The following is a 26,206-nucleotide window of genomic DNA, read 5'->3' on the forward strand; positions in this document are numbered from 1 at the left end:
AAATTTGTGTATTTCATGAACCACCATAATCTTTTTTATAGTAAATATATTGCCTGAATATATCTATGCATCACCTTGTTTGAATTTAGCCATATCTGAGAGTTCATCTGCTGCTTCAACCAAGTGATCTAGCCTAGCCACAAATTCTATAAGCAACGAGGTAAAAGTTGCAAGTGACAGATTTGTAGTAGTTTCTAGTGCCTGCATTTTAGGAATCGAATCCTTGTTAATGCCACGATCGTCTTCGAAAGCATCAACTTCTCTTGATGGCCAAGAATATTTCCTTCTCGACTGCTTTCTCATAATCTCACGATACGATTCGACCTGCAAGCGTACCGTAGTTCCCAGAAGTTGATTTGGGGTATACAAATTTTGTTCTAAACTTTTCGTATCAAGATCAGAAAAGGTTGATGACGATGCATGAGTTAGCTTTGTTTGTTGCATAGACGAATTATCCGGTGGGTCGATGGTAGATGCTAGGAGATACGAGTGCATGTCAATGGCCCTTTGCAGTTTTTCTGTGGAGCTGTGAACCCGTTTAAGGAGGCAAGACTTGAGGCTCCATTGCATGTGGTCTATATCTTGGCCTAGGTATCGGACTAGCTCTGCTGCCACGCTTGATGCTTCTTGGATCTCCTTTTGGAATGTGATTCTAAGGTTATAATGGGCCTGATACAAAGAAAATAGTATGTATCAGACAAAGGGTTTTTTTTTTTTTTCGCGAACTTATCAATTATCATCTAGCTATTAGTGTTAATAATGAAATTTGCATAAAAGTCACAGCTTCTTACTACGGTTTGTGTGTAAAGTTCTCCAAATTTGGGTTTTTCCTACCAAGTATTACAAAATTTATATCTCTACTCTTTTCCGAATATATTCTTACCACTGATTCGTTTTTTTAATCTGATTCGCCTTTGTTATCGAAGTTGATTCTTTATGTTCTCAGGTAATTAGAAAGGCCTTATATTATGTTTCGGCTTTTGTGCATCATCAAAAGCCACTAAAGGTATCGCCAAAAGCAAAAGAAAAAGGAAAGCCACTAAAGGAGAATCATTGACATGATGATCATCTGTGTTTCTTATATATGGCAGGCCTGTTTCAGACATATTTTAGGTTTTAGGAATTCGTGTTGTATAGATTTGGCTCGAGCTCAATCATGTTCGAATGTCGTCATTATCAAAATTTACGATAGATGAATGTTCCGAGACCTGAATTTCAGAGTGTAGCACACCGTGAAGTGCCATGACCTCGTATGCACAATAGCGTAGGACCGCACCCACTTTCACGTATTCAGACCATGGATAAAAGAAGTGATTGAACCTTCCATGTGGTGGCTCCCATTTAGCAGAATTGGCCTAGACAGAAAACAGATGCAGAAAAAATCATGAGCATTTGCTGATTATATTTCTTTTAACCTCATCCATCCACAAAAGATCATCTGATCAAATATAATACCAAAGTTTCAAATTGTGAGGCCGAGTTCAGAATTGACCGGAATTTTCTATAGGCAGGTTCATCTGGAAACGCGTCCATGACAGTCTTTGTGAACTCGGGTTGTTCTGATCCATCTACTTCTAAGTATTTCCGAACACATTCTAAAATACAACGAATGCCCAAAGCATTAACGATTAAATCAAACAGCAATAACAAGTAGTAAAAGTTGGATTCTTGACAATTGGTAGGACGTAGCTGATGTTCTTTTATGAATGTATTAGGAAGGATTTGATTTCTTGATTCATCTTATGCCCAGTGTACTTGTAATTTAACTCTCTTTTACCATTAATGATTGTTTCATATAAAAAAAGTTGGATTCTTGACACCTTCTGTTTATAACAGGACAGACTCAACAAACGTGAGTAAAAGTAAAGGTATTTTAGGTTGCAAGTACGCGCGCGCACACTATTTGGATGTATATATGTATAAATATGGTGGTTCATAACTTGAAATACCTTCAAGTGCATCAGCAACTGAGGCAAAGTTGTTGACAAGTTCTTTGTGCAACTGTTCCCCAGCCCATATAGGAAAAATCAACAGATTAACTAATACTGCTACTATCACTCCAATGGCGATAGAGTAGAGCCGATCCATGGCTGTTCTGAACGGGCTTCCCATTCGATAACCAGAAATGATGATCAAACAGTAGGTGAAAAGTATTACTCGAAATCCATACTCGTATGGAACTAAGGATGGCCATAACTTCATGAATGATGTTATCGTTCCTACAAAATGTTAAAACAACGTTTCTTAGACTAATATACTCAGCGGCAGTCGAAGGGGATTAAGAGTTGAAAAATACTTACCAACAATGAAGATGCTAAAACCAATTATGATTGGTTCAGCAACTTGGCCGGTACTTAAAGCAATCTGAGCAACGGCTATAGCCATGACTCCAGCCAGAAGACTACCCAGTGCTCTGTTGAATCCTCGATTAAATGTGGCACCTAGCATTCATGTCAAAAAATGCATGGAATATGGTCAAATAAGTACTCAGAAAATAACAAAATTTGAAAAACTTTTGAGCTGGTTTTATGCAATGTTTATACACACCGACTGTGTATTCAAACATGATGGCAACAGTTAGGATAGACCAGATAATATTGGTGCCAAAAACTTTGTAAGAATCTCGACATAATATCAAGAGCGATACAGCAAGAACCGCGAGGCCGACTTTAAGAGAAAATGTTACTCTATCAACATCTTCTTTGCAGAATTCCCAAACACTCAAAATGAAGCTTTTGCACAACAAGTTAACTCCGTCTACATAATTTCTGTTAAAATCTGATATCTTATTATCTTTCTCAATGGGAGTCATTTCGATTTCAACACTACCCTTTTGGCCATTCATTCTCCAATGAAGAAGTACGAACACTTTTGAATTCTAACTCTTAGTCGACTCTTTTGTTCTAGTTCTTGATCTTCGTCGGCTAAAATAGAGGTGCTGCCATCTTTAAGGCACGGGGAAAAAGATGAAACAAGTGAGATGAGGCAAATTCGATTTAAAGAAGGGATATGGCTAAGTGGCTGATGCAAGTAGGATTAGAAAGGCATGAGCAGACAAGATTTGAAACAATGTTGGAGAAAGAATAAACAGCAATAATAGAAGAAAGAATGGGGCAAAAACCTTGGATAAAAGATGCTTAACAATAATGTGGAATGGTCAGTAGAGAATTAGAATCTAAAAATTTTACTGTTTATTCTTCATAATTGTTTCCCTATAAAATATCTTTTAAATTTTTTCATTTATAGAATGTGAATTTTTTCCGATAGATCACTATATTGGAGGTGAGATAATGACAATTTACTTTGATGAAAATTCTAAACAAAGAACAAAATTTATAAACAACAATATCTATAACAAGCTTTTGAATACATGTAACATGAGCTATAAGACCACAAATTTCATGTTATTTCTTGATCCTCACAGATGAAACTTCCAAATTCCATAACCAAAGCTTGCTAGTTCTCACATTTAATCACTTTCAGAAACGACACGTCTTTGTTGTGATGTAATATACGTCTAACATCGCAATTCCACACTATTAAGGGTTCTTTAGCGCAAAATCGTTGTTAGTAATATTTTAAAAACCGTGTTAGAAATGTGTTGCATGGCTTCGAGACAATGTTATGTTCTTCACCATATGCTAATGCTGGAATTGGATGCCTTGGAGTGCCATATCCCTCAAATGCTGTTTTAAAAAAAATGTGCCTGACCCACGTCAATATTCAAATCCGGAAGGGACCGTCCTCGAGCTCATTTGCTGGTGGAACCTTCTGTTGTTTGAGTACGATCTCCATTGAATTTACGTAAAATTAGAATTTCGACTGGAATGATACGGTTTTAATATAAGCGTAATTTCGATCTTTTAAAAAAACGAATGTTTAATAATATATAAATAACTAAATGAGACAATTGCAAGTCGCGTTTGTAGTCCAACGGTTAGGATAATTGCCTTCCAAGCAATAGACCCGGGTTCGACTCCCGGCAAACGCAGTTTTACCTTTTTCCTTTCGCTAACATGCCACAGGTGCATGAGAAAAATGTGTATATTTATTTATTTATATATTATTTTTTGAGATCAAAAGATAAATGTGAATAATTTGGATCCACACAGTGTCGATTTGAAGATTCCGAAGTAATACCACGCTACAAACGTGATGGATTTTTTAAAAAATTTGAGCTAAAATTGGATTAATGTAAAATTTGGGAATTCCATGGAAGTTTCCCCTTTTGTTAAAATAATAATCGAGCCACGGATTGATCTGCCAATCACGCGGCGGCAGTAGAGTCATTTCGTCGTAGATATTCAGACAAAAGCCGTAAAACAAGCGCAAGTTACCAAGAGTCTGAAATCGTTCCAACTTCAAGCTAGGGGACCTCTATCTCTCTCGCTAGAGAATTGTTTGACTTTTCAGTCAACGTAAATCCGGCCCAATGGGTAACTGCAGCAGCCTTCACACCACCACCGCCACTTCCACCGTCACGCCACCGGCCCAGGCGAACGGTGGCGGGGCAGATCCCGCCATCACCGTCCTGCCTTCGGACGCGCCACCACCTCCCCGCCATCCCCTCCCCGCCGGCCCTGGCCGCGTCCTCGGACGACCCATGTCGGATATCCATTCCGTCTACATTTTTGGCCGGGAACTTGGCAGGGGTCAATTCGGGGTGACCCATCTCGTGACCCATCGCGCAACGCGCTTGACCTACGCCTGCAAATCGATCGCTACAAGGAAGCTCCTGAACGCAGATGACGTGGCCGACGTCCGCCGTGAGGTTCAGATCATGCACCATCTCACCGGGAACCGTAATATCGTGGAGCTGAAAGAAGTATTCGAAGATCGGCATAATGTGCATTTGGTGATGGAATTGTGTGGCGGCGGCGAGCTCTTTGATCGGATTATTTCTAAGGGACATTACTCGGAGCGCGCGGCGGCGGGGCTTTGTAGGCAAATTGTGACTGTGGTGCACGCCTGTCATTCCATGGGGGTTATGCACAGGGATTTGAAACCTGAGAATTTCTTGTTTTTGAGTACTCTCGAGGATTCACCGCTTAAGGCCACTGATTTTGGATTGTCCGTGTTTTTCAAACAAGGTAGTGTTTTATGACCAAGTGATATATTTTTTTGTCTATGAAGATGTTTATGCATGGAAAAATGTGTAAGAGTGTTTTTTTTATCTCGTCAGATGATAAATGTTGCGAGTTTAGAATTGTGAAGGATTACATACTGAGCTATTTCACCTTCTTTGACGGGAAAAGAGCTCTTTTGGTGGTTTAAGCAATGCTGTGGTTGAAATCAATAGCAATAATGGAAATTTTTTTATCCTGGAGCTAGCTTGTGATTCGTGGATCTTAGTTTTCATGAGCTTAATCCTAGGTCTTTCATATCATTACTAGTTATGCGATAAAAAAATGTGCACGAGCACTATCATATGAAAATTCACTTGGTTAATTTGATTGAAATTTAAATAAAAAGATGGCTCTCCATATTTTCTTGATCACTTCTTGATCGGGAGTTAAGATAGAAAACAGACACTTATTTGGTTTTTCTTCCTTGTGCGAACAGAAAGCCAGCGTTGAATTTAATGTTTTTAAGAATAGTCTCGATCATGGATAAACACAGGTCTTATCGATGATAAGTCAAATAAACACCGAAAGACCACTTAAAAATAATTTATACGAAATGTTTAAATATTTTGTTGACAAAGATTCTCTTCTTATATTCTATTGCTTAATGTTTTGAATCATGTATCCAAGGCAAAACAGATTTGTAACGAAAGTAGTTCTATTGAATTTATTGCGGAAATGCTAAATCCTATGTTCACTACCTACCGACTGCAGGAGAAGTATTCAAGGATCTTGTTGGTAGTGCGTACTATGTGGCTCCTGAAGTGTTGCGTCGAAATTACGGCTCCGAAGCTGATATTTGGAGTGCCGGAGTGATACTCTATATTTTACTCAGTGGGGTTCCACCCTTCTGGGGAGGTATCATTTTTTATATATTTTCAGCCACTTTTTATTTAGTTATTAAAATAGGCTCATAAATCTGAAGGTAGAGGGCGCAGAATGGAAATGCTTGACTGACAAGTGAAGCACAAAACTAATTCATCTATTAGGATTGTTGTCAGGAATTCCTGTCTATTTGTGATATGTTGGTGATGTTTTCAATTGTATCTCCAGAGAATGAGAAGGGAATATTTGAAGCTGTTTTGCGTGGTCACCTTGATTTTGTATCTGAACCTTGGCCATTGATATCAAGTAGCGCCAAGGACCTTGTGAAAAAGATGCTACAAGCTGATCCTAAGGATAGGCTGAATGCAGTTGAAGTCTTAAGTAAGTGTCTTTCTTTGTTGCTTCAGAATGTTAAAATGTCTGTTCAGTGGAAATGGGAACCAAGGCTATTGTTCATCGTTTCTCGTATATTATAATTTGTACCGAAGATCTATAAGATGATGAATACTCGTATATCTCTTTCTTTGAAATATTTGAAATCCACCGTAGTCATGAATTGAGCTCAAAGTTTGCGATATAGACTATATAGAAAAATTCATACAAATCTTTGGTAACATTTGTCCGGTTATTTTCTGGAATATGTTATCGGAAATTAATTATAGAATATATTGTATATTTGAGTTTTTTTTTCAGTGAGCCATCTTTTACTTTATATGTCACAGTTGTTAGAATGTGAGGGCTAGTAATATCACATCGGATATGTCTGGTTTCTTAATGCTCTTTTGAGTAGCATAAAATTTTTAAATTTATTTTTTGAGCAGGCATTAAATAATATTTTTGGTAAATGACGATAAGGTGGCTGAAAAGTAATTATCAGGTCTGGAGATTTGAAAATGACGAGAAAACATATTTTTTGGGGAATAGAACAAAAATTAAATGGCAGTGATTAGTTTCAGCTCTAGAAATGGAAATTGTTCGGGATAAATGATGCAAAAGATAGCCTTCTGATTAATTATTCTTTCATTTCATTATCAAAATGGTCCCATACTTATATAACAACGTCCAACTTTAAAAATTACAGACCATCCATGGATGAGAGAAGATGGAGATGCATCTGATAAGCCTCTTGACATCGCTGTTTTAAGTAGAATGAAGCAGTTCCGAGCGATGAATAAGCTCAAGAAAGTAGCTCTCAAGGTCGAAATATATCCTTCATATACCAGACTGCACTTTTTTGTGCTTCCGACTAATTCTAAGCTGCTGCAATTTCTAGGTAATTGCAGAAAATCTTTCTGAAGAAGAAATCATTGGCTTGAAGGAGATGTTCAAATCCATGGATACGGATAACAGTGGAACCATTACTTTTGAAGAACTAAAAGCTGGTCTACCAAAGCTGGGTACCAAACTCTCTGAATCAGAAGCGAGACAGTTGATGGAAGCGGTACCCATCTGATTTTATTTATCAAAGCTATATAGAGGGCCATAAACTTCACTCTTGGGTTGCCGGTTGATTAACTTGTCATGTTATCTCATTGTGAGAGATAACTATTGAAAGTTGGTCGTGCATAGGTGCTTTACAATTGTTCAAGATTGAAGATTCGGTTTTATTAAAAGCTACAAACTTTGGTTAAGTGACAAATGTTGGGGTTTCAATTGCTATTAGAGTTAAAGTCACTTGTTCAATATGTTCTGTAAGTGGGAACAATTGTTGGGTAGAGTATTAAGCTCTGAAGAGAGAGACCATAATGGAGAAAATTTTGATCTGCATTATTCCTCAATGATCACAAAAGAGTCTTTATACACGAGCATAAGAATAAGATGGTTGCAACATCCACTAACTGAATCTAACGTTTTAACTTACTACTTAACTATCCAATTAAGTTCTAGTTGGCCAACTAAGTTCATTTAACTGGTATTTGATCCTGATATAGAGAATTGTTTGTTTTGGCAATTCTTCGTGTTTTTCTGTTCAGCTGCCCGTAGCATGATGATTCAATTGAGATGTTTAGGATGTGCTATATAGCTGAAAAGATTTGAGTTTTATTGTCAGTAGGTGCTAAGTCTTATTATCACTATTAGTTTGGGGTCACATTCAAATTTTTCTCGTGGTAAGTGAAAAAGAGTTGCAGACAACATTTTTGGGTATGGAATCTGTGGTGCAGTTTTGTGGCAATTTTCTTCTCTTCAGTATATTTTCTTGCAGTAAAAATGCCACATTTCATAATTTCTGAACATTGTAAGATGCTTCTTGATTTCATGAGGTGTGTTTCCAGGCTGATGTTGATGGAAATGGAACAATAGATTACATTGAATTTATAACAGCGACAATGCACATGAACCGAGTCGAAAGGGCAGACCATCTGTACAAAGCTTTCGAATATTTTGACAAGGACAAAAGCGGGTAACACTTGGTTTGCATCCACCTTTCTGCTTATTGTGTTGGATAGTAGCATTCACAATTTTCTAATACTTGCCTCTGAAATTAGGTATATCACGATGGAAGAACTCGAGCATGCGATGAAAGAATACAACATGGGTGATGCTAAAACGATTAAAGAAATCCTTGCAGAAGTAGACACAGACAATGTAAAGTTTTCTTTTCCCAAAAGTTTCTTTTCCTTCAATAATCTCTTATTTACACACAGGAACAAGTTTTGAGCTCAAGATTTATTTACCTCTCAGAAAGTTGGAAAATGACGAGAAAATTATGCTTAATTGTGTAGATATAAGAGAATATAAAGAATAAACTTTATTTTTATGAGAAAAATCATATATTAGTTATCATTGTCCCATGACAGGATGGTAGAATAAACTATGATGAATTTGTTGCAATGATGAGGAAAGGTAACCCAGATTTGGTCGCAAATAGACGGCGAAAATAGAATCAACACTGGATTCATGACCAAAATTATACATGTACCGAAGAGCTGGATCATGGATGGTTGCTTCAGTTTCCCTTGAAGCCACTGGAGGTTGGGAAATGATCTTTTTTTTGTCTGGTTTTTTCCTCTGTTAATTTTCTGGAAATTGTCCCACACTTTGATGATTTACTGGTGAGATTGATGTACAGGATGTGGTTGGTATATATTTTCCCAATGGGTCTTTTCTAAAAGCTCGAGTTAGCCTTGAACCGAAGGCTTCATGTGGTTAAAACATAGAAACTTGTACAATTAGTCGGTGCAATAACTTTAATTCTTTTTTTAAAAAATAAAATTAAATATCTATTTCATTTCATAAAATATTTTAAACAAAAGCTTTGAAACCCATCAAGACAAAACCAAATATGCTCCATCTGTTTTGACAAACCGAACCGAATTAAGAATTTCGGTTGGTTTAGTTGGTTCTTATTTGGATGACTAATTTTAAATTTTGAATTTTATAGTGAATTAATACATAAATGTTGTAATTCAAAAAAAGAAGTGGTTGATATTTTATAGAAATTGAGTGAACATTTTATTTGATTGTTGACTAAAATGATTATGAGCAAAATCATATATTAAACACTTATGAATGCTATAGAATTTTACAGCTTATAGAAAAACTAGACTTTTATGGTTATAATTATGTTTTTTGGACTAAAACATAAAACAAATAATTTATCAATGTAATTGGACTGTTACAAACTCACAAATAATATAATATAATCTAAAATCAAACAAAATAAACTTATATTCAAGAAAAACTTGTGTTATTTTGTTATAAGAAGAATTTTTATGTTCTTGGGATAAATATTAGCTAAAAATGTTCTTTTGTATTACATTTAAAGTTGTTGATATGAACTTTATGGAGGATTTGGAGCAAAAAAAATTCAGAAGTGGACTTTCTACAAGGCATGACTACGTCGTGGTCACGCCTTGTGACATTCTTCAGCGGCCTGTAATAATTGAATCTGGCGATAATTTCAAGCAGTGAAATTCGAAATTTGTGAAGATAATGCTAGATTTTAGACTCCTAATCATGTGTTTGACTTATGAAAAAAAATTTGGAGAGAGATTTTGTTATTGAGTGAAATAAATATAAGCTAGAGTTTTATTCTACAAGAACTCTATATTCTTTTTTTTTTTTTTATCTTTTTTTTACATTAAGTTTTCTTTAGTTGATGGATTTTTATCCTTTGACCCATTCAATAATCTACACATGTAAATCAAAAGTGGGGCATACAAAAATGAGACATAATTCCACGTCTTCAACGTGAAGATCAAGAAGAAGACGCAAGAATTTTTTATCTATTCTCAAGAAATCTAGACTAAGTTTTATTTATGATTCGATGGATATTTCAATCTTAACAATGTGAGGTTTTTTGTGCTTTAATTTAACAGTCTTGTTTTGTTCAAATATTTGTTGGTTTATGATTTATTTATATGAAGTTGTATGTTGATTAATCTGACATTTTAATTTGATATATGATTTTATATTGTTATCTATGAATTTAACGATCCGTAATTGTCATGACCGATTGGTATCTAAGTAGCACTAGATTAGGTGTTTTGTACTATCATAACATATTTAGTCTAAATAAATCAGCCAAACTCGATCTATCAATTGCTGCTATATCAGTTATTAGATTTTAGGATTAACTCTTTTCACAAAACGAAAATGCTATCTTGAATTAATATGGAACACTATCTTGCTAATTTGATTACTGATATGTTTTGACTTGATGCTGAATTCGGTCAATTAAATTAAGATAACACAAGTATTTTAGCGGTTATTCATACAATTCTAATGCTAATTATTTAGAACTACATGAGTAAATAATTTGTTAGTCAATTATCAATTGTACCATTGAATAGTAGAACACTATTAAATCATAATTTAGCAGGATTGAATTATCTCCTTTGTTAATAATTCATCGATGTTCTTTAATTCTCTTTTAGATTTTTATTTCTTCTTATTAGCTAATTTTAGTTTTAATATTTTAATCAGCTTTTATCCAAAAATATCCTCTTTTTATTTTATTTCATCGAAAGAAATAAATTTTTCGTTCCCAGTGGATTTGACTCTACTCACCATAAACTCATTTTATTTAAAGAATATGAATTTAAGTTTGGTGGCTCAACGACAGCTATCTTTTGAAATGTCTATAAATATTTATATTTTAACAAACGAGATACATGAAATTTAAATATAATTTATTTTATGTGCTACCAAATGATTCTTGGGTCCTACAATTTCACCTCATTGTGTCAAAAAATATTTTTATGTTTCAGTCAGCATTTAAACTTCGGATTTGATTTTGTTTCAAAATAATTTACTAAAAAGTTACAAAAGCATTATTCTTTATATTATTAGCAACACATAATGTGTGCTTCATTGCTAGCTGAAAGCGAAGAAATGAATGACATTAAGAAATGTATTAAAAACGATAGATGCAAATTTGACAAATGAAGCATTTAGATGAGAAGACGAGTTTTCATATGCGTTTTTATAAGAACGATGAGCTCCCCTCATTCAGAAATCATTTATTTTCACCGTGATCTGTACAAAACCGAAAAATGCTCAAGCAGTTAGAGTAGTTAGTTGGTACATGACGAATCCTGAACGAGAGCATTGTAATACAGTTAAAAGGATCCTTAGATATATTAAAGATACCTCAAATGCTGCATTATGTTTTGGAGGATCAGATTTTACACTCAGGAGCTATGTCGATTCAAATTATGCAGATGATCCTATTTAGAGAAAATATAATATTAGTTATGTGTTTATATCTGCAGAGGGAGTAGTAAGATGAGTTTCAAACTGCAAACAGTTATGACGTTATCTACAACGGAGACAGAATATATGACAGCGACTCAAGCTTGCAAAGAGACAATATATATTAAAGAGTTATTGGTTGAGGTCAAACACAAACAAGAGAAAGTTTATTTGTTTTGTGATAATCATAGTGCCTTGCATATCACAAAGAATCCTGCTTTTTACTCTATGACTAAACACATTGGAGTTCAATTTCACTTTGTTCGAGAAGTAGTAGATGAATGAAGTGTGGATATGCAAAAGATTAATACAAAGGTTAACATAGTTAATGTTATGACTAAGCCTATGAACACTGATACATTTGAGCGGTGTGGTACCTCAAGTGACCTAGTGGAAACATAAGTAGGGGGTAATGTCAACATTGGAGGGGCGTGTATAGATATACTTAATTCTAAATCAAATTTTCAAGTGGGTAAAATGTCATCGAAGAAATGAATGACAGTAGAAAATGCATTAAAGACGGTATATGCAAATTTAAAAAATGAAACATTCAGACAAAAAGAAGTGTTTACATAAGCCTTTTTACGCAGACAAAAATAAAGCTCCTATTATATAGTACACATTAAAATTCATCTAAAAATCAAAATGACCACAATACTTCAAATTGTTGTATGTTACGGTACCAATTAGGCGCACATTCTGACCACGTGTTATTCAATATTTCAGACTAGTGTTTTGACATTAACATCAACTGAATTTAGCCTTACATGAAGCACATTCTTTTCTAGTATAATTAAGGAATTCCGTCTCGCTCGTTACGACATATTTATAATCTTATGTTGGTCCACAAATCAAGATAATATGTCACTATAATATTCTGTGGGTACACCCTTTCTATATAATATTATAATAAGAATAAATTAAAATTACTTGATTTTTCTCTTGGTAATTGGAGAATACTACCTGATAAAATAAACAACAAATTTTTTAATGAACATTTCAATATATTAAGTTGCGTTTGGTTGGATAATAAAATAAATTAATGATTAGTATGTAAATGATAAAGAAAATGATTGTCGTAGAAATATAACATATGGTGTAAAATAATATTATGTTTGGTAAGATTTTTAAGTGTATGATAATTTTGAATTTTTTTTGAAAGGACAAAATTGCCCTTTTTTCTTTCTTTTCTCTTCTTCCACTCCGACGACGGAGGTCCGCCATTCCGACGGTGGTCCGGCGACGAATCCGGCAGCCAAGGTGGCAGCGACGGTCCGGCGGCGGTGGTACGGAGACGGCGGTGCGACGGTGGTACGACGACGGCTGCACGGCAGTGGTACGGCGACGGCGGTGCGACGTTGTCCGGCGGTGGTACGGCGACAGTCCGGCAGTCGAGATGGTTCAACCATGGTGAAGGAAGAAGGGTAAAATTGGAAAGAGAGTAGGGATAGAGGAATGATTAATAATCTTACATAGGAAGGAGTCAATTATAGAAGGGATTGAGTTGATTAAATAAAAATCATACCAAACATTGGATAAAATAATCTATCCTACTTAATCCTATTAACCAAACACAGTAAAAAGATAAATTTTGAGATGATTGAAATGATGAAATGAAAGTACTCTATCCATCGGGAGCTCGCCTTCGTATCAAAGCGCGTTAAGCATTTTCCTCTTTTTCCAAATTAAACTCGTATTTTGACCAGAGGCTGCTGATTAAATGTGAGCATCCATTCACGTTTGAAGTTCAGCTATTCACATGTTTCTATGGGTGTTATAACATTATATGTTACACTTATAAATAGGACTAGGTCTATTGTCATATCGTCTTATAGTTCTTTATTCGTGACATTGGTCAATCATGTCTATATTTATATAATAAAAAATAATACTTTCGATATAAAAAGTAATACTTTTTAATTTGTGACTCAAATAGAATATCTGTTTCACAGAATTGACCTGTGATACCGTCTCGCATGAGTTTTTGTGTTTAAATTTATACATCACTCTACAATTGATATATTTTTAAAATATATAATATATGTGAGATGTAATATATAGCTGTTCGCCATTTAATTTATGGGCTAACATGCAATAAGAGGATTATACTCGAAGTTGTATGATATGATAGTCCTGAATTAATTTTGAAACAGAAGACTGGTTTCAAGAAAAATATGATTTGACCTAATCTTCAATACTACCAACTTTTTTCATTTGTTAATGCACCTAACTTTCGAATCACACCCTTTGAATTCCATGTGCTATAAGTACGCAAAAATGCTACCCGGCCCATACAACACACTTCTTTGCAAAATCATGAAGTTCACAGAAGCAATTATTTTCGTGTTTCTTCTTCTGCAAACAGCGGCACTCTGCAATTCGGTCCCTCTTTCAACAAACTCCAGATGGATAGTAGATGAAGCAACAGGAAAGCGGGTGAAACTCGCCTGCGTGAATTGGGCCTCACATTTAAAACCAACTTTCGCGGAAGGGCTTGAAAAACAGCCCCTAAATTACATAGTATCACAGATAACCGCGACTGGGTTCAACTGTGTGAGATTCACCTGGCCTACATTCATGATCACAAGACCTGAATATGGTAACCTCACAGTTTCACAATCACTTGATAAACTAGGATTAAAAGACGCGAAAGCCGGGGTTGCTAAAAACAATCCACAGTTTTTGAACATGAATGTGATTGAAGTTCATAAAGCTGTGGTGGATGAACTTGGGAGGAATGATCTGATTCTGGTGGTGGATAACCATATCAGCGAGCCAAACTGGTGTTGCAACGGCGGAGATGGCAATGGATTCTTCGGGGATGCTAACTTTGATCCTAGTGAATGGTTACAGGGATTGGAGGCAGTTGCAACCATGTACAAGGGTAATCCCGCGGTGAGTTCATAAGAATATTCTGAATTTTTTAAAATATTTCCGAGAATTTAACTTTGTAGTAGATTGATAAAAGATACACGGGCTTATAGAATCCCGAATGTGCAATGCGAGTATTTTTATGTCTATATATTTATTTTATACTTTAGCATCTAATTCCATTTTTCTAGGTAAAATTCTTTTTCAGGAGGGATTATGTTTTGAATTTTAAAAGGCTATATATGGCATGCAATTTTCCCAATTGCGATACGAGCAACTTTGTCTGGAAGAGTTTGCTCAGATATTTAATTCTAAAAACGTGAATATATATTTTAGGTTGTAGCAATGAGCATAAGAAATGAGCTCCGAGGTGACAGACAAAACGAGCCGGATTGGTACAAGTATATGCAACAAGGAGCCGCCCTCATCAACAGAATAAACCCTAATCTTCTCGTAGTTATCTCTGGTCTAAACTATGACACAACCCTAGGATTTCTAAAATCGAAAAGATTTGGGACGGCTATAGCCAACAAAATAGTGTTTGAAGCACATTGGTACACGGTCGGAACCTCAGATGAACAATGGGAGGCTCAAACTAACTTAGTATGCGCAAATATGCTACAAGGTGCTGAGGACAGTTACCTATTCTTGATCCGAGGAAACAATTCATTCCCATTGTTCTTGAGTGAATGGGGTATAGATGAAACAGGTGCAAGTGAGGCAGATAACAGGTATATGAGCTGCTTCTTGGCGGCTATAGTGGAGAATGATATTGAGTGGGCATTATGGGGTATTCATGGAAGCTATATGCTTAGGGAAGGAACAGTTAATATGTATGAACCTAATGGGATTCTGGATTTTGATTGGGCTCGTCCTAAGAATCTTTCTTTCGTGAAGAGATTGCAACTTGCAAGACAGGTCAACCAAGGTATCATTCAAGTTCTTTAACCATATTCGAATTAATGTAAGTAATTAGGGTAATTGGTTGGTGTAACTCATATTTGACGAGATACTATAGAAAAAATTAATTAGAATAAAATAGTAACATTTAAAAGATGGTACATTAACATATGCATGTCAAATATAGTTCATGGTGAACATATGTCACGACCTCATCATCATTATAATTTCTAATTCCCAGATTCTGATCCAAAACATCCAACGTCTTACGTAATGTTCCATCCTTTAACCGGCCAATGTGTTCAAGTCCGCGAAACCTACATTTTTTTATCTGAATGCACCACTGCAAGTCGATGGGAACACCAAGACGATGGTCCGATCAAGTTGGTGGGGAGTCTACAGTGTCTAGTGGTGGCTGAAGATGGTTCTACTGCACATGTTTCCGACGACTGCACCAGCAATAGCAGCAAGTGGAAGATCGCTTCGAGGCCCAGGCTTCATCTAGCTGCCCAAAATCGCCAAGGGAGTTATTTGTGCTTAGAAAACAATGCAGCTGATGCCACAATTGTCACTAAGAAATGCCTTTGTCTAGGAGACGACCTAGCTGATACTCCAACTTGTGATAAAAATCCTCAAGTTCAATGGTTTAAGCTTGTCCCCATTAACGTGTAGACTGTAATGCGAATCAAGAAAATGGAAGTTATTGAGGTGGATTAATAAAAACGAATTTTCTTTTGGTAAGATTTACATATCTGTATGTAATTTAATTAAATACTGGGATCAAAATGTTCATGTTTTTGTTTGGAAATTGAGGTATTGTTAATTGAAATCCGTTAATTATTATTATTAGTAATCCAAACGCATGTATAGTTATATGAAATGTAGGCGTATACATGCAATGAATGAGTAGTGAAAATGTAAATTCACGAATTGAAGACTTTTGATATACATCAAGATATAGCTAGATTAATTGAATTTGAAATAAGAACAATATTTGTTTATATTTGAAACAGTGTTTATCTCAATTCGGAATACATTTAATTTATACAAGTACCTACATAGTAGTAGTGCATATATAGGTGTTTAAGCCCGCATGGGCTTAGCTCAGTTGGTCAGCAGCAGTGAATCTTGGAGCAATGACCAGGGATCGAGTCTCGCAAGCGGCAGTGTGGGAGTTAAATTCCCTCCAATGAGAGGGAGCTCCTTGTGCGCGGCGTAGCATAAGGTCTAGCTGCTGCTGGTTGACTGAGTCACCATGATTTACCTCCTCTCACATTCCTGTCGGGCCGGGGGTGAGGGGCGCCTAAGGTGAGCGATTTCACCTTTTTGGAGCAATATATAGGTGTTTAATATTGTGCAAATATTCTCTTAATTTAGATTTTGATTTTGATTTCATCCCAAGAAAATTGAAGGGGGGAAAGGTTATTAGCCAGCGTTTATTAACATAGAATGGATGGTAAAAACAATTATAGCAAATATATTTCGTTGATCAACATATAATGCAGAAATATTTGGTTTTACCTTGATCAAGCTCCATTGGAGTCAAGATGCAGATCCATCGCTTTAATTGCCGTCGCAGCTCATTTTCTTGATCAAGCTCTTCCGTGAACGCGTATCAAAACAAGTCATTAACACGACAGAATCATTGGCAAAGCTTGAAGTTGAATCCAGCCTCTTCAGGAAAAATGGTTTAACAAGTCATGCTAACATCATGATCAGTCAATCTGATGTTATTCGAACTGTCTCTGATCATGACTCGTCTCTTCGCTCAGTCTCAACTAAAGTTGAAGCTACAGATTCGAAACTTGAAACCATCGATGCCAAGATTGAGTCTCAATCTCAATCTCTTTAAGACCTTCATGATCGAGTTTCGAATCAAGCCCCATTTCTGGAGATGTTGAATGATGGAATTATCAATCTTCACTACAAGAAAAACGGGCTACGACAACGGATAAAATCCGTTGTCGTAGCCTTTTAAAAACTGTTGTAACTGAGGGTGTTGTTGAAAGTCCGTTCAACGACAACGATTTTTACCCGTTGTGGTAGGTAGCATTCGCGACGGTATATAAAACCGTCGCTAAATCCATTCGCGAAGGTTTTAATCATAACCGTCGCTAAATTTAGCGACGGCCGACGGCCTACATATAACAACCGTCGCTAAATTTAGCGATGGTCAGCATATAAAAACCGTCGTCCTCGTAACATTTAGCGACGGTCTTTAATCATGTATTCCGTCGTTAATTTGTTTCGAAAAATAAAAAAAATTCTTTTAATAATTTAATAAATCTAAAAGGAACTAACAATCGAAACTATAATCGTGTGAAAGAGAAAAATTTTAAGTGTTTTAAATGTAAGAGAAAAAAATTTTAAGTGTTGTGAAGGGATAAAATTGTGTATGAGAAAAATTTTAAGTGTTGTGTGAAGTGATAAAATTGTGTATGAGAGAAAAATTTTAAGTGTTGAAAAATTTTAAATGTTGTGAAGTAGTGAGAAAAAGTTTAAGTGTTGTGAAAGAAAATGGAGTGGAACGCGGGTATTATAGTGAGTTGGCGACGGTTTGTTGTTAAACCGTCGCCAAAATTTAAATTAGCGACGGTTTGGATTTTATCGTCGCGAAATTTAGCGACAGGTTTTGAAATACTGTCACATGTTTAATTTGGCGACGGTTGCAATTCACACCGTCGCGAAATATGGCGACGGTGTTTTAAAAACCGTTGATAAATTTAGCGACGGATAAAATTAAACCGTTGCTAATTTTAAACATGCGACAGTTTGATTTAAAACAATCGCTATAATTAACGACGGTTTATTCAAACACGTCGCTGATCTTAATTGAGCGACGGTTAATGTCAAACTGTCGCTAATTTTAGCGACGGTTGTTTGAAATTCCGTCGCTACATTTGACAACGTCTTCCCCTGCCGTTGTTATTTGTCCAAAAACCACGCTATTCGACAACGGTTTCTTAAAACCGTTGTCTATTTTCCAAAAAAATACGCTAATAGACAACGGTTCATAGAACCGTTGTCATTGACCCTAAAACCATTGTCTTTGACCCCCCAAAGACAACAGTTGTTTAAAACCTTTGTCTTTGGCCCCTCAAAGACAACGGTTTTAAAAAACCGTTGTCTTTGATCCCCAAAAGACAACGGTTTTGGCTAAAACCGTTGTTAAAAACTCTACGACAACGGTTTTGAATAAAAACCGTTGTCGTATGTGTGTTGTCGTATGGCGTTTTTCTTGTAGTGCTTACTGGCCGAGTGGATGATTTTCTCACTCTTTTTTTGCCAAAAAGGGGGAAGCAGTAGGTAGGACAGAAGAAAGGACAAAAGAAGGTAGATTTGAAGGACATAATCATGTAGAATCCTCCTTCAGAAACCAAGATCCTCATGATGAGAAAACTTTGTACAGAGACATTGAAACGGATGATTAAAACTCTCTACCGTTTTATTTTAAATTCTGTTTAACTGTTTAAATATCTATCGATTATTTGGTTATAATTGCTATATACTTTCATATTCATCGTTACTAACTTCTAGGTTTTTGCATCATCGCAAATGGGAAAATTGTTAGACTTAATTTAACTATGTCGATGAGAATCAAAACCATAGGAATAGCAATAACCAGAAGACATTATAAGAGCAGAAGCTATCGTGTCGCTTTAACAGAAGCAGAACTTGGCTTACACTAGTTCAGTACTTAAAGGCTTTTAGTTGATTGTTTCAATATTAAATGTTACCGTTACTTTACCTAGTACTAGTATTAATTGCGTCATTAATTCTGTACGAAGTCATTTAATACGTCTTACCATTTTTGGTATACTGATTAATCTTAAAGCTTTATGCAGGATCCTTTTTAGGAAATAAAGTTGTTTCTATCAGAAGTCAAAGGAGACGTTTTTGATTATAGACGTTGGATTCAAGTTTTCTATATATATGGATCAAACCCATATAGAGAACAACGCTGATTATTTTCAAGGAACAATTTATCTACCCAACGTTATTTTGAGCAACCACGAACCAATCGTTGTCCTCTAGCTCAACTTATAGAAAAGCAGTACACGCTTCATAATATGCATCTGATCTTCTGAGATCACTTCGTACTGATGTTTCTTCACCTCTTCTAGCTAAACACTTTACTATATCTTTGAGAAGAGTTTGTAATCTTGAAAAGAGTCTTTTCCAGAACTTTGTTGTATTGAATTATATTGTGTTGAGATACTAAGAGTTTCAGTAGGCAAAAGATAAGTCCTACTGAAGTGGGTGTGTACAAGTGTGTACATTTCAAGAATTGTTGTTATACGTTCGTTCCAACTCTCAACTCGCTTTAAAATTCAAAATCTTTTAGTGATATCGTTTGGAAACAGAAGAAGGGGAGACATATAAGATTTCGTCTTCGAACTTCCATAAACAACCACTGTCTACTGCCTACTGTTTTACTATTTTCACCTTACTTCATTGAATCGTTTCCCGCTTATATAAAGATCTACTGGACTTACATTCGAACAAGATTAGCTACAATCTCTAACAGAATTCTAGCACCCTTTGCAAAAACTATCAGTAAAAGAAAAAGTTTATTCGCCCCCCTTTCTAAACTCTATACCGATCCCCAACATTTTGCCATCATCCAATTGTTTTCGAATGGGTCCATTCAATGATGTAATCACTAATCAATAAAACACCGAAGTAAATGATACTTGCGCATAGTGGCGGAGCCAAGAAAATTGGGTTATCCGAGCTATGATTTTAAACTATCTAATTTTTTAATGTTTTAAATTAAACCATCCACACTAATATCAAATTAATTCAAAATTTTCTATGATATATGTCTCCCTGCCCTTGCTTGCACAAGATAATGAAATGCATATGCATACACAGTTGTATCAATCCATCAGTCAGCACACATTTATACATTCAAAACAAAATTAAATTTTTAATGCTTTGTTTTCATGTTCCATTTATCTGTGCGAAGTGTAAATCTTCTACCTAAGTTAGTGACAGACCATAGTTATTCCTCCGACCAAGAGGAAATTGTTTCATTTGCATGTGGTGATGTGCATGTACAGTTCTTTTTTCTGTTCGTTTAACACACACAAGAATAAAATCTAAAGAATTTTTGCGGAAAATTAGATGCACAAAAATCCCAATTTCATAAATTGCTTTTGCTGTCTAAAAAGAATGCATGATTTGCTCCTTTCAGATTTCCAGCGAGTTGGATTGCTAAAAATAAGCATTTAAATGTGTGAAATGTTTTTTAAAAAAATTAATGTTAATGTCTTCACATTAATGCTAACCAAATCCTAAACACCAAACTATTTAACGCACATGAAGAACATTGATTAATCAATATCCTCTTCTCTCGATTGCTGATCGGCCGGGATTCAGGAATAAATTTGAAAAATACTGCTAGCAACAATGTAACTCATATCTGACATCAACGGTATGAAATCACTAAATATATCAAATAACTTGTCAATATTTGGTTTTCATTCAATAACTAGGATTATTTTTTGCTTTCATCATTTTTCGTATGAAACTACTAAATCTATCAAATATTGTTTATTTTGAACTGATACGCTCATGCATGATAAAAAGGAAACAACAAACTTTTTTCCTCACATTTTGAAATAATGAATGTCGTTTTACTTTATATTTCCTTTTTGTTTTTGTTTAGATTTATTTTTATGTGTGTAATATAGGTTTATTCACTAAATAAGCTACACAAGGGGGTATCATTATCAAATAAACAATATTCAATAGGTTAGTGACTTTTTGGCCAAAATGACCTAAGTAAAAAAAAAAATCCAAGTTATTTGATTAAAACCAAATATTGACAAGTTACATGACTAAAATTCAAAATATGTCAAACTTACAAGACGAAAATTACAATTTCTTCTATCTTTAAGATTTCATGAATGTAGATGTAATAATAAAATTAACAAATGTCAGAATTATTTTCTTTAACAAACTAAATGAATTGAGGTAATTTTTTTTCAATTCTAACTATGAACTACCTCATTGGACGTCTAACCTAATACAATAAAAATTGGATACCCGATCCAAACATGTTACCTTTAGTATACGTAATTCGATCGATGTGAAGCTAAATTATTAATGAGCATCATTTTTTTGCTTTATTTCAATCGTACTGTTATGTGAGTTGCTAGGTTTACAGAATTTATTGATTCCTAGCTAGCTAATAAAAGCTTTGTCCTCCCCCATTCAGCATATTCGTTCATTGTTAAATTTGTAATAAATCAATATTGTGGTAGCTACCAACTCGCTTCTCGTACATTTATAGGATCAGACAATTGCTTTTTTTTTCCCTTTATTTTCTTTTTATCAAAAATTAATCAAATCTTTTAAACCGGATAGCAATTCAAGATCATTCATAATTTGATCATTCTCTCTAACAAGAACAATTATTATTACATCTCAAAAAGTTCTTTAGACATTCTTTGGAGAAGAAGGGGGAATGAGATTTTACAAAGATGAAAGTGTAAAAGAGATCAAATAAAGATACATGCAAGATATCACATATATTGTGTTGTGAAAGCGTCAATTTGGTGGTGTGTGAAATTAAGGAGAAATACGGAATTGTTCATTATGTGTCACATTGAGATGATGTTCTGTTAGTATCATTATATTCTTTCTAATTTCAAGATTTTCAATGTTGGTCGTGGATACACATTCAAAGATTGACGTCATTCCTCAAGAGAGAACAATCCTCACTTCGAAAGGAGTTCGAGAAAGCGTAATCAAAGTCGATCGGTGCTTGTTAAGTGAAGTCTATTAAACGTGTTGACCATAAAGACGTAGTAAAAAAACTGCAAGTCATGAATGTAACTTTTGAAATTTAATGAATTCAGTACTTTATACGTGAGCTTGACATATTGAATTATGATGCATTAACAAATTTTTTTAAGAAGAAGATGCATTAACGATTATCGTAATGTTACATTAGTGCTAAACTTATAGCACAGCGAGCCCCACGGCTATGTAAAAAAAAGCTCGTATATCTGTTATCGCTTTCACTACTTATTTCCTACTAAAGCAAAGACAAACTTGTACTCCTGTTCATTAAGGCTGTGTTTGGTATTACAAAGATGCTGGGGTCAAGCGAATTAATGAAAACTGTACAAGATTCAAAAAAAAATATCTTCCGATTAGGATACTGAAATCATTTTCTCAAGAAAAAAGGGTTTTCAAAAAAAATTATTGCTTTGAGGTAATTATATGTATCATTACTTCAATTATCAAGTTAAAAAAGATTTACTTTTTACTCTTCCCAGGTTAACCAAACAAACATATAAAATTTTCAACTCGATGTGGCTACATTCGAAATACACGATATTTGTAAATTTTCAAAGTATACGATAACTTAACTAGTAAAATGAGAGAGTATGAATTAAATGACATTCACGCAAAATAATAACTTCATAAGCATTGCGCCACGTGTATTATTTTCGTATAAAAGAAAAAAAAAAGAGAAGAAAATGTTAAAAAATTTCTTATGGATTACATTGGCCTGGGATGTATTTTAACATGAGTTTGAACTTACACCCTCCTATCTTGATAAGGTTTATATCATTGCACTAGGGATGATGACAAAACAAATATTAATGCATGATACTTTTGTGAGATTGTCTCGTGAGTCATTTTTGTGAGACATATGTCTTATTTCAGTTATATATGAAAAATTATTATTTTTTATGTCAAAAATATTATTTATTATTGTAAATATGAACATAATTGATTCATCTTATGAATAAAAATTTATGAAACAGTTCTCCAATGTTAATCAAGGGATGAAATCATGAAGGAATATCTTACATCTAATGATAATAGTCAACTTTTTTTAATGTAATTTTAGGATACTTTTTTTAACCGTAATGTTGATAGGCCTACTAGAAGAATTGTTCAAACGGGGGGTACCCTGGAATAGTTAGTTAGATTTATTATTTATAATAATTTACTATTTTAAAATAAAAATCTGATAAAAAAATAAAATAAATTTAAAATTTTTATTTTTAAACTTAATATTGTGCAATTGGCTAGGATCATTTATTAGGATTAAGAATAATAATTCGGACAGAAGTTATGATCGAAAACCTCTCCCCAAGTTTGGTGTCGTTGAAAAACTGTGTTGGATTTTCGAATTTTAGTTTGAAAAACTTCCCGATCCCCATTTACTGTATGGTCAAACATGGACTTTACCAGACACACCTTAGCATTTTTACTATTACCATCCCTGTCACCCGCTTGTCTGATCTGTGAGCCATCCCCATTAAAGCTCCACAGTTCAGCTTCCTTCCCATCTTAAAGTCGTTGTCTTTAAGTCTCTTTATACACCTTCAAAAGTAACTCTGTTTTCCTCTCGAAAGCTATTTTCACCCCCCTCCATCACTATACTGGCTCTACCAACCATGGAAGCCTTCAGTTTACTCAAGTACTGGCGTACCAGCGGTGGAAGTGGAGGCAGCGTCATCACTTCAGAAGCCACTATTGTCCATCCAAGCACCGCCACGAAAACCATATTCACTTCTACCGCGGCCGTAAGCCCTGACTCTTCAGACGGAGAGGACGGGCCGTATTTTGACCTGGAGTTAGCCCTGCCGGAAGATGAAAGCGAAACCGAAGAAGAATCGTCAGAAAAATCCGAGGAAATTTTTCAAAGATCCCCGAAGACTTCAAATGGAAACGAAATGGAAAGTGGATATGGTGGTGAAGAATTGTCAGAGAGTGAAAATGAAGATGATGATGAAGAAGAAGAAGGGGAGGTGAACATTTCTCTTCGTTCTGATCAGAATCATGACCTCGCTCTTTCCCCTTCGGAAGAACTTCTTTTCAGAGGGAATTTGGTTTCGGTTGAACCGACTGGCGTTATTTTGAATGATTCGGAAGAGAACTCCAGATTCCCTGTTTTTCTACTGAAATCAGCAACCAAGTTCCGGGTGCTTCTTCTGAAGCTCAAGAAGTCAAAATCTGTAAATGGGGTTCTTGAAAATGTCGAGAAAATGGAGAAATTTGAGGCTAATGGGCATGGAAAGTCATCTCCTCGGGAAGGTCAAGTGAAGCAGAGTACACTGAGCGGTAAGTTTCTCACCGTGATGTGTAAAGCTGAGGAAGTAAGAATGCCTCTTGTTTCTTTATTTACCAGAGATAATAGCTCAAAGAGTAAGCATGGCGAAAAAAGTACGAAGAATAATCAAGAAGATTCTGATTCAACGGCGGCTCCAGAAGAGAAAAAATTGACCAAAGAAATGGTGCAAAAGTACATAAAAATGGTGAAGCCTTTGTACGTTCGCGTCTCGAAACGTTATGTGGAGAGGTTGAAGTTTTCTGGGCAGTTGAACTTTTCAGCCGGAGCTTCCAAGAGAGACAGAGTTATTTCTCTGCCGGCGGCGAAAGGAGAGGAGATGACAAAAGCCTCGTCGTCGGGCGGCAGCGTGAATACTCACCCAAAACATGCTACGATAAATAACAACCTGCAAGCAGGGCTAAAAGTAGTGCGTAAGCACCTAGGCAAAAGCAGGTCAGCTTCCGCCATCGTAACGCCCCCGCATCCCGGGAATGCGGCTTCCAGCCGCCGTGATGACTCGTTGCTGCAAATCCATGACGGCATTCAAGGCGCCATTCTCCATTGCAAGAAATCATTCAACGCAACAAGAGGTAATTTCCAATTGACTTATCCCAAGCTCTCTAAACTTTTAGTTGAATTAATCAATTAATACCCTCGATATAATTAAATTACATTTCAGATGTGGAATCTTCGGCATTGTCTCGCTCAGTGAGTGATCCATCGTATGAGAAATCTGTAATTATGTCATCGGATTCTTCGTCTTCAACAGTCGTCTTCATAATTTTCTGGGGAAGAAACTAAAGACAACTTAGAATCATCTCAGCTTAGATAAAACAAATTAATAATATTATTATTATATTGTTGTAAATTATCCGTATTATATTTAGAATAAATAAAGTGTAAAATGTAAATTAGTGAGGTCAAAGACTCAAAGTGCTTGGAAGTAGGGAAAAAGCACGTAGGTTATGTCTGGTCTTTTCAGATTCTCTTTTCCCTCTATTTAAGATATTCAATTGAATAGGAATGATTAATGAATTATTATGTATGCTCGCTCTTTCTATTGAAACCATGTCAAAGTATTATAATATCACAAAATTCGAACGACAGAATTGATCTGTCTCACAAATAAAGATCACTTTAACATTATACTATATTTATATGATGATTCTATGTCTTGAGATTTTTATTTAGACTTATTTATTCTGCGTATTTACTGTTAGGAAGCTTAATGGGACATTATTAAAGTTTGAGCAGGCAGGAAGCGTGATAAACTAATGTACGCACAATAAATCATTTTCTTGTATGCTTCGTTGAACGCCAATTTGTCTGATTCGGACATTGTCACAATAATAATCTTATAAAATATACTTATTTTTTTGGATAAAGTAATATACTTTTTCAGCTTTATAGTACTGATTTGAATTTGATTAAATTAAATTTAATGATAACTAATGACAAATTAATACTCATTGACACGTGCTTTCCAATGTTAATTATGAAGAGTGATTGAAAGTTGAGATATGGTGTTTGAATTATTATATGATTTAAATATTTAAATTGTCTTGTTTATGAAGAACCGAGACAATCAATCATTTTTTCCTCTAATTATTATATATATATATATATATATATATATATATATATATATATATATATATATATGATTAAACTTACTTTTATAACTTTTTTATGTTTCAGTTACTCATTTTTTTAT

The 26,206-nt window shown here is 35.0% G+C and overlaps 4 protein-coding genes and 1 non-coding gene across 6 annotated transcripts; 4 read left to right on the top strand and 1 right to left on the bottom strand.

Moving 5' to 3' along the window:
• On the bottom strand, window positions 1-3,061 carry LOC140831189 (putative aluminum-activated malate transporter 3). The gene is made up of 6 exons (XM_073194998.1): window positions 2,548-3,061; window positions 2,301-2,441; window positions 1,950-2,219; window positions 1,456-1,595; window positions 1,209-1,355; window positions 1-669 (listed from the first exon to the last, which is right to left on the bottom strand). Exons 1-6 carry the CDS (start codon window positions 2,843-2,845, stop codon window positions 64-66), a joined length of 1,602 nt encoding a protein of 533 aa, XP_073051099.1. The 5' UTR covers window positions 2,846-3,061; the 3' UTR covers window positions 1-63.
• An 858-nt stretch (window positions 3,062-3,919) lies between these two features.
• On the top strand, window positions 3,920-3,991 carry TRNAG-UCC (transfer RNA glycine (anticodon UCC)). The gene has a single exon. It is a non-coding gene; the product is annotated as a tRNA-Gly (tRNA).
• A 199-nt stretch (window positions 3,992-4,190) lies between these two features.
• LOC140831190 (calcium-dependent protein kinase 1-like) lies at window positions 4,191-9,060 on the top strand. 2 transcript variants are annotated; one of them, XM_073194999.1, is made up of 8 exons: window positions 4,196-5,090; window positions 5,838-5,981; window positions 6,177-6,329; window positions 7,030-7,145; window positions 7,222-7,389; window positions 8,222-8,349; window positions 8,435-8,534; window positions 8,747-9,060. In XM_073194999.1, exons 1-8 carry the CDS (start codon window positions 4,433-4,435, stop codon window positions 8,828-8,830), a joined length of 1,551 nt encoding a protein of 516 aa, XP_073051100.1. In that variant the 5' UTR covers window positions 4,196-4,432; the 3' UTR covers window positions 8,831-9,060. The 2 variants fall into 2 exon arrangements, with proteins under 2 accessions (XP_073051101.1, XP_073051100.1); XM_073195000.1 differs by lacking the exon at window positions 8,747-9,060 and having other exon boundaries at window positions 4,191-5,090; window positions 8,222-8,359.
• Window positions 9,061-13,942: 4,882 nt separating this feature from the next.
• LOC140829860 (glycosyl hydrolase 5 family protein-like) lies at window positions 13,943-16,162 on the top strand. Its single transcript, XM_073193140.1, has 3 exons — window positions 13,943-14,537; window positions 14,850-15,441; window positions 15,655-16,162. Exons 1-3 carry the CDS (start codon window positions 13,959-13,961, stop codon window positions 16,083-16,085), a joined length of 1,602 nt encoding a protein of 533 aa, XP_073049241.1. The 5' UTR covers window positions 13,943-13,958; the 3' UTR covers window positions 16,086-16,162.
• A 7,537-nt stretch (window positions 16,163-23,699) lies between these two features.
• LOC140829861 (probable membrane-associated kinase regulator 2) lies at window positions 23,700-25,548 on the top strand. The gene is made up of 2 exons (XM_073193142.1): window positions 23,700-25,082; window positions 25,172-25,548. The coding sequence occupies exons 1-2, from the start codon at window positions 23,837-23,839 to the stop codon at window positions 25,291-25,293; spliced, it is 1,368 nt and encodes a 455-aa protein (XP_073049243.1). The 5' UTR covers window positions 23,700-23,836; the 3' UTR covers window positions 25,294-25,548.
• The last annotated feature ends 658 nt before the right edge of the window (window positions 25,549-26,206 follow it).

This window comes from Primulina eburnea, chromosome 4 (assembly GCF_022965805.1).
Source record: "Primulina eburnea isolate SZY01 chromosome 4, ASM2296580v1, whole genome shotgun sequence".
In the NCBI taxonomy this organism is placed as follows: Eukaryota; Viridiplantae; Streptophyta; class Magnoliopsida; order Lamiales; family Gesneriaceae; genus Primulina; species Primulina eburnea.

What these genes read in the sequence shown, in the direction of transcription:
- LOC140829861 (XM_073193142.1), top strand. Translation starts at nt 23,837, where the DNA reads ATGGAAGCCTTCAGTTTACTCAAGTACTGGCGTACCAGCGGTGGAAGT. An exon ending in ATCATTCAACGCAACAAGAG is followed by an intron (nt 25,083 to 25,171) that starts GTAATTTCCAAT and finishes ATTACATTTCAG; the next exon opens with ATGTGGAATCTTCGGCATTG.
- LOC140829860 (XM_073193140.1), top strand. Translation starts at nt 13,959, where the DNA reads ATGAAGTTCACAGAAGCAATTATTTTCGTGTTTCTTCTTCTGCAAACA. An exon ending in TGTACAAGGGTAATCCCGCG is followed by an intron (nt 14,538 to 14,849) that starts GTGAGTTCATAA and finishes TATATATTTTAG; the next exon opens with GTTGTAGCAATGAGCATAAG. An exon ending in TGCAAGACAGGTCAACCAAG is followed by an intron (nt 15,442 to 15,654) that starts GTATCATTCAAG and finishes TCTAATTCCCAG; the next exon opens with ATTCTGATCCAAAACATCCA.
- LOC140831190 (XM_073194999.1), top strand. Translation starts at nt 4,433, where the DNA reads ATGGGTAACTGCAGCAGCCTTCACACCACCACCGCCACTTCCACCGTC. An exon ending in GTCCGTGTTTTTCAAACAAG is followed by an intron (nt 5,091 to 5,837) that starts GTAGTGTTTTAT and finishes TACCGACTGCAG; the next exon opens with GAGAAGTATTCAAGGATCTT. An exon ending in CAGAAGTAGACACAGACAAT is followed by an intron (nt 8,535 to 8,746) that starts GTAAAGTTTTCT and finishes GTCCCATGACAG; the next exon opens with GATGGTAGAATAAACTATGA.
- LOC140831189 (XM_073194998.1), bottom strand. Translation starts at nt 2,845, where the DNA reads ATGAATGGCCAAAAGGGTAGTGTTGAAATCGAAATGACTCCCATTGAG. An exon ending in AGTTGCTGATGCACTTGAAG is followed by an intron (nt 1,596 to 1,949) that starts GTATTTCAAGTT and finishes GTTGTATTTTAG; the next exon opens with AATGTGTTCGGAAATACTTA. An exon ending in CCTCACAATTTGAAACTTTG is followed by an intron (nt 1,356 to 1,455) that starts GTATTATATTTG and finishes TTTTCTGTCTAG; the next exon opens with GCCAATTCTGCTAAATGGGA.